This window comes from Cuculus canorus, chromosome 17 (assembly GCF_017976375.1).
Source record: "Cuculus canorus isolate bCucCan1 chromosome 17, bCucCan1.pri, whole genome shotgun sequence".
Classification (NCBI taxonomy): Eukaryota; Metazoa; Chordata; class Aves; order Cuculiformes; family Cuculidae; genus Cuculus; species Cuculus canorus.
Window position 1 is genome coordinate 10,977,019 of NC_071417.1, and position 6,000 is coordinate 10,983,018.

The 6,000-nt window shown below is 52.3% G+C and overlaps 1 protein-coding gene across 2 annotated transcripts in view; it reads right to left on the reverse strand.

Moving 5' to 3' along the window:
* Positions 1-5,581, reverse strand: part of MORC2 (MORC family CW-type zinc finger 2) — a 34,566-nt gene extending 28,985 nt beyond the window's left edge. For both annotated transcript variants that reach the window (XR_008452687.1, XM_054081993.1), the window contains exon 1: positions 5,414-5,581. Coding sequence is in view for 1 of the 2 variants with exons in the window: in XM_054081993.1 (XP_053937968.1) it covers positions 5,414-5,481 (68 nt within the window). In the remaining variant the exon portion in view is untranslated. The remainder of the gene's footprint in view (positions 1-5,413) is intronic.
* Positions 5,582-6,000: the final 419 nt, after the last annotated feature.

Below are 6,000 nucleotides of genomic sequence, written 5' to 3' on the forward strand. Positions count from 1 at the left end.
AGCAGGGAATGGTGTTTGGAAGGCTGTCTTCCCAACCGGAAAGCTTCCACAGAAGCTCAAACTTGGCTTTCTTCCCTTGGAGCAGGATTTCCTGTGCATGGTTTTCAAGTGCTTCCTCAAGTTCACAAGGAACCAGCTCCACAAACCAATATACCAGAAGTTCATTTAGGAAGCAAACCCTGCCAGGAGAAATCTGTAAGCAAACGGATGCTTTAGCATGAGGAATGACACTTCTTTAGCAGCTTTTCTGCTACGACTTAAAGAACACTTCAAACCAAGGCAAAAATGTAAATAAGGAATGTAAATACGGATTTCCAGAAAAAGATATTGGAACAAAATAGCTGAAAGTGTAGCTGTGGGTGATTAGAGGAGAGGCCAGAGATAGCACTATGCCCACATGGCCGGACACTACACTCAACCTGAACATGTAGCAGAATCAGGACCTCCTGTGCAGCCCAGGTAAAATGGAGACCTTGCCACAAGTGAAATCCTCTCCGGTTATTGATCGCTAACACTTATGTATACTGTAATTATCTTCTATTCAGGACATTAATTTCAATGCTCACACTTACCTGGTCAATCTCTAATTAAGGGCACACAAAGCACTTTGCCCAATCCAATCAGCTCAGCTGTAACAACAGCCACTGTCCTGCCTCCCCATCAGAAGTGCCTGGAACACTCAGCACCCATGGTGATCATTTTCCCCTCTCCCAGAAAAGATGGGGATTATTTCACTTGCAACTTAAGTGTAAAGAACCCAAGGCATAGCGGAGCGATCAGTGCTGGCCCATCACCTGGAAACACCTCAGTGTGAGCAGGATGGGCACCACTTGAGGCACCAGTCACCTCCACAGTGAGAGGACCCGACTCCTCACATGGCAGACGGAATGGCGCAGGGAAGAGGAAGGGTTATCAAAATCTGTATCTTCAGCCACAACCCATCCTGGTGGAAGCAGCCGGCTTGGACCTTCCTACAGCTTCCAAATTTCACTCCAGGCAGCTCCATATGGGACTGCAACCTTGACAAGGGAGAGGATGAGAACATCCAATGCTGCTAATTTATGGAAATCTGGGTAACAAAAGGTCAGGTCTCTGTAGGCTGTGACTATTTCAAATACCTCTATAACCAACCGTTGGGAGTAACATCCGGAGGGAAGCAAAGCTCATTTTGTGAGAGGCTCCCCTGTCTGCATCCAGCTGGACCCCTGACCTGCGCAGCTGGACAGGTCTCTCACTGCATGACTGCAGTTCTGCTCCACAACAGGAAAGTGTTTCAGTTTGGCACCTGTGCCAGGAACATGAGCGATCCTTGCCATACTGCACTCCACTTCAGGCCAGAAAAGAAAACACGCACAGAGGAGATGGCAGAGCTTGGGACAATGTCTTTGATCCATCATCACCAGCACTCCTCAAGACCACTGTTCAGCCACTTTGTAGTCTTCTTCTGTGAGTGATCTTCTCCACTTCAGCTACATTCAAAGGCACAAATCTGAACGCAGAAAACCCCTCAAGTTCAAACACAAGCTAAACCCTACCTACTGTTAGGAGACAATTTCAGCTCTTCAAAATGAACTCCTCCAATTAGGCATTACAAATATTCACAATATGGAAAACCAGGTTGGCTGGGCTCCAGTGTAGTTTTGTGATCATATCCATGAATGGTTGTAGAAGTATCTTAAAGCAGTAGCATTTAATTTGAAAGGAAAAACAATGGTAAGGCAAGCAGAGGACTTTGGGAAGTCATAAAATCAAGGCTCAGGTATTTTCCACATGTTTACGCAGTCATTTTCACTCTAGGATCAAGAAGAACTTTCACACAGAACCACAGGATGGTTTGGGTTGGAAGGGACCTCTAAAGCCCATCCAGTCCAACCCCTGCAGCAGGGGCATCATCAATTCAACCAGGTTGCCCCGAGCCTCATCCACCAACGTTGAATGTTTCCAGCGATAGGGCCTCCCATCCTCAGCACAAACGTTTCTTCTTTACATCCAGTCTAAATTTCCTTCTTCTCCTATCGCTACAGGCCCTGCTAAAAAGTCTGCCCTCACTCAACTGTTCATTGAGAACAGCCCTGGGAAAGCTTAAAAGCACAGTGATGTTTTTATTAAAAAAATACAGCAACTGGTACAGGTGCGCTGTGAGATTTGTCTTCAGCCATAGAAACATCAAGCTTTGAAAAGATCTGCTGTGAACCTCCAGGTCAGAGACCGATAACCTGGCTGCTGTGGAGTGCATCAGCCCAAGCCCTCGGCACAAGGTGGGCTGAGACTGCTCCTGAAGAAAGCCTTTAAAAAGGATAAAAAAACTGCCAAGGTTTTCTCCTGCCCCTCATCAGCCAGATGGCTCATTTGTAACTACGTTTTAAAGAACTTCTACCTCTGTGGCTATGAAAACATCTTTAGCATTGAAACAAAATCTGTCTGAGCTCACACAGTTTCCTAGACAGAAGAGCTGCCCAAATCAGCGTTGTCCCTGGGCTGCTCTGGGCAGCTCAGGTCTCCTTCGGCGAAGCAGAAGTGTTGTTTATTGGTCATGGATTGGTTTGGAGTTGGTTTTGCTTTTAGAAATGACTTCTAGTGTTTCCATTCACACACTTAGTGAAACGCATCGATCCCCATGATCTTGCACGGCTCTTCACTCTTGATGGATGCAAAGCCCTGGCTTGGGCTTATTCAGATGCACCAGCCTCTAGCTCCTCCCAGCAGTTCTGTAGGCAGTCACGCACTGCAGACATGCAGCGTACTGGGAGCAGAACAGAGAGCACAGTGACTACATGAAGTGGCTCTGATGTTGAACACTACGGGGCAGCCACAACACAGCAGTCCTCCTGCAGCTGGAGCTCTGGGGCTTGACAGCAAACCCCAGCTGCTGACAGAGCTCCGCCATTGAGTCTTCCAATCCATAAAAAGATCTCTGCAACCGGACATTAAAATTTCACGCATCAGCGACAGCAGCGTGAATGTGATTCAGAATCATCCCTCATCATCTTTAGGCGCCAGACTGTTTACTCCCAGCCGCAGCAAAGCCACAGGACACGGACAGGAGGGCAACGCCAGGCTGTTATCAGGAGCTTCTGTGCAAAACCTCTTGCTTTCCCAATCCTGAGAAGAAATGCGTGATAACGCTCTTGGCACAAGATTCGTCCTAGTTGCTCTTGCAGGCGTGTCTAGTGTCATTAACAAAACCAATCAGATCAACTCCTAAATCAAGGCGCCAGTGTTTCCGTGCATCAGAAGTCTCCAGATGGCTGCAGAGCACTGCAGTCCTGTGTTAAACCTTACCTTGACACACCAGAAACTGAAAGGGAGAAGATAAGCCTGCATCTTATTTCTTCTTCTGTTGATAGCGACAGTAAGCATCGACTCTCCCACGAAACATCCAAAGACAACCTTACTCCCGTGAGCAACTAATCAGAATGAAGAAATGCCAGGACTGGTTCCCATCGTTCTTCCAGGGCAGACGGACCAGAACTAGCTCCTTCTTTACCTCTGTAGGTAGCACTGCAGGTGTAGGTGCAACACAGGGCTCAGATGGGTGCTCAACACCATTCCCTAGTGGCATCTCCTGCTTTCCAGACACACGCTCAACAGCATCCATGTTAAAGAATAACGTCATCTCTTCTCAGATTTTATTTCAGAAGATTCATCAGTGACAGGCTGTCTTGATTCCAACTGAGATAAATTTTCTTCCCAGTAGCTGATTCAGTGCCGTGTTTTTTATTTAGGATGTGAATCATGTTGATAACACACTGATGGCGCAGTTGCTGCTAAGACAAGGACTGTCAGCTTCCCACATCCTGCAGTGAGAAGACTAGAGGTGCGCGGGACACGGGGAAGGGGCACAGCTGTGAGATCAGACCCATGGGATATTCCACAACAGTGATATCCTGTTCAGCACATGGTCTGGGGGGGAGGTGGGGGTGCAACTGCTGCTCAGTGCCAGGCTGGGCATCAGTCAGCAGATGTGGAGCAATTGTGTTGAGCAGCACTGGTTGTGTTTGCTCTGTTACCAGTTATTATCTTCCATGATGAATCTGGTGGCCTTCTATAACAGGGCCACAGCACTGGTGGATGAGGAAACAGTAATTGACATCATCTACCTGGACTTGTGCAAAGCATTTGACACTGTCTCGCACAACAGCTTTATCCCTAAACTGGAGAGACAGAGATTTGATGGATTGGCCGCTTGGTGGATAAGGAATTGGCTGGATGATGACACTTACATAGTTGCACTCAATGGCTCAATGTCCAAGTGGAGGCTGGTGATGAGTGGCATCCGCAGGACCACTGCTGTTTCACATCGTTGTCACAGACATGGACAGTGGGATTGAGGGCACCCTCGGTGATTTTGCCGCTGACACCAAGCTGTGTGGTGCAGTCGACATGCTCAAGGTAAGAGATGAATCCAGAGATACCTGGACAGGTGGGAGAGGTGGGCTGTGCAAACCCCATAAGGTTCTGCAAGGCCAAGCGCAAAGTCCTCTGCCTGGGTCAGGGCAATCCTAAGTACAACTAAAGGCTGGGCGGAGAATGGATTGAGAGTAGCCCTACAAAGAAGGACTTGGGGTGCTGGAGGATGAGAAGCTCAACATGAGCCAGAAATGTGCGCTTCCAGCCCAGAAACTAACCGTGTCCTGGGCTACATCCAAAGCAGTGGGGCCACCAGGGCAACGGAGAGGATTCTAGCCCTCTGCTCTGCTCTGGCGACACCTCACCTGGAGCCCTGCATCCAGTTCTCAAGTCTTCAGCACAGGAAGGACATGGAGCTGTTGGAGTGAGTCCAGAGGAGGCCACGGAGATGATGCGAGGGCTGGAGCACCTCCCATACGAGGACAGGCTGAGAGAGTTGGGGTTGTTCAGCCTGGAGAAGAGAAGGCTGTGGGGAGAACTTAGAGCAGCTTCCAGTACTCAAAAGGGCTCCAGGAAAGCTGGGGAGCAGCTCTTGCTAGGGAATGCAGGGACAGGATGAGGGGGAACGGTTTTGAGTTGAAAAAGGGGAGATTGAGATGAGATCTTAGGAAGAAATGTTTTGCTGTGAGGGTTGGAGGCCCTGGCCCAGGCTGCCCAGAGCAGTGGTGGCTGCCCCATAGCTGGAGGGGTTCAAGGCCAGGTTGGATGGGGCTTGGAGCCCCTGATCCAGTGGAAGGTGTCCCTGCCCATGGCAGGGGTGGGACTGGATGGGCTTCGAGATCCTTTCCAACCCAAACCCTCCCACGATTCCACGATTCCTCCCTCGCAGTCCCGCTGCTGCCTTTATCCCAACCCGGGAGCTCCTCCTCCCTTCCCGCCCCGCAGGGCCGTGTCCCGCTTTCTCCACAGGGCCGGGGGTGCCCGTTATCTGGGCGTGGCCCTCCGGGATCGCGCAGGCAGCACCGTTACCGGCAGGGCGCCCCCCTCGCCCCCCGGTACTCACGAGTTGGTGTGCAGGTACTCGAACGTGAGCTGCGCGCGGCTCAGGCCGCTGTAGTTGCCCAGGGCCATGGCGGTCGCTGCTTCTCGTTATTATCCTCCTCCGCCCCGTCCTCGCCCTCCGCCCCCGCAGCCGCTCAGGCCCCGCCACCCCCTCCGCGCTTTGTCCCGGCTCGGGGTGAGGCGGTGCCTCCTCCCGCCCATTGGCCGCGCCGCGTCACGTGACAGGGCCGCCGCTCGCGGGGAGTGGGCGGGGCTTCTCCGCCACCGCGTGACGGGCGCGAGTGGTGAGTGTGGAGCGCGCACGGGGACCTCAGCGCAACCCCCCACCACCACCACCAGCACCACCAGCACCAGGTCCGCCCTGCAACGGCACCCGCGGGGGGGGGGGGGGAGACAGCGGGGAGGGGGGAAAGTGGTAACGGTAGGTGTAGATGGGGAGGTGCATCCTGTGCCTGGGATGAACCGCGGGGACCGGGAGCGCCGGGCGGTGCCTGCGCCGTGACGCGTCCCGAGCACCGCGCGATGCGGGGAGGGCGGCGGCGGCGGCGGGAGGACCGAGCGGCGCAGGGACCGAGCAGAGCAATGTCT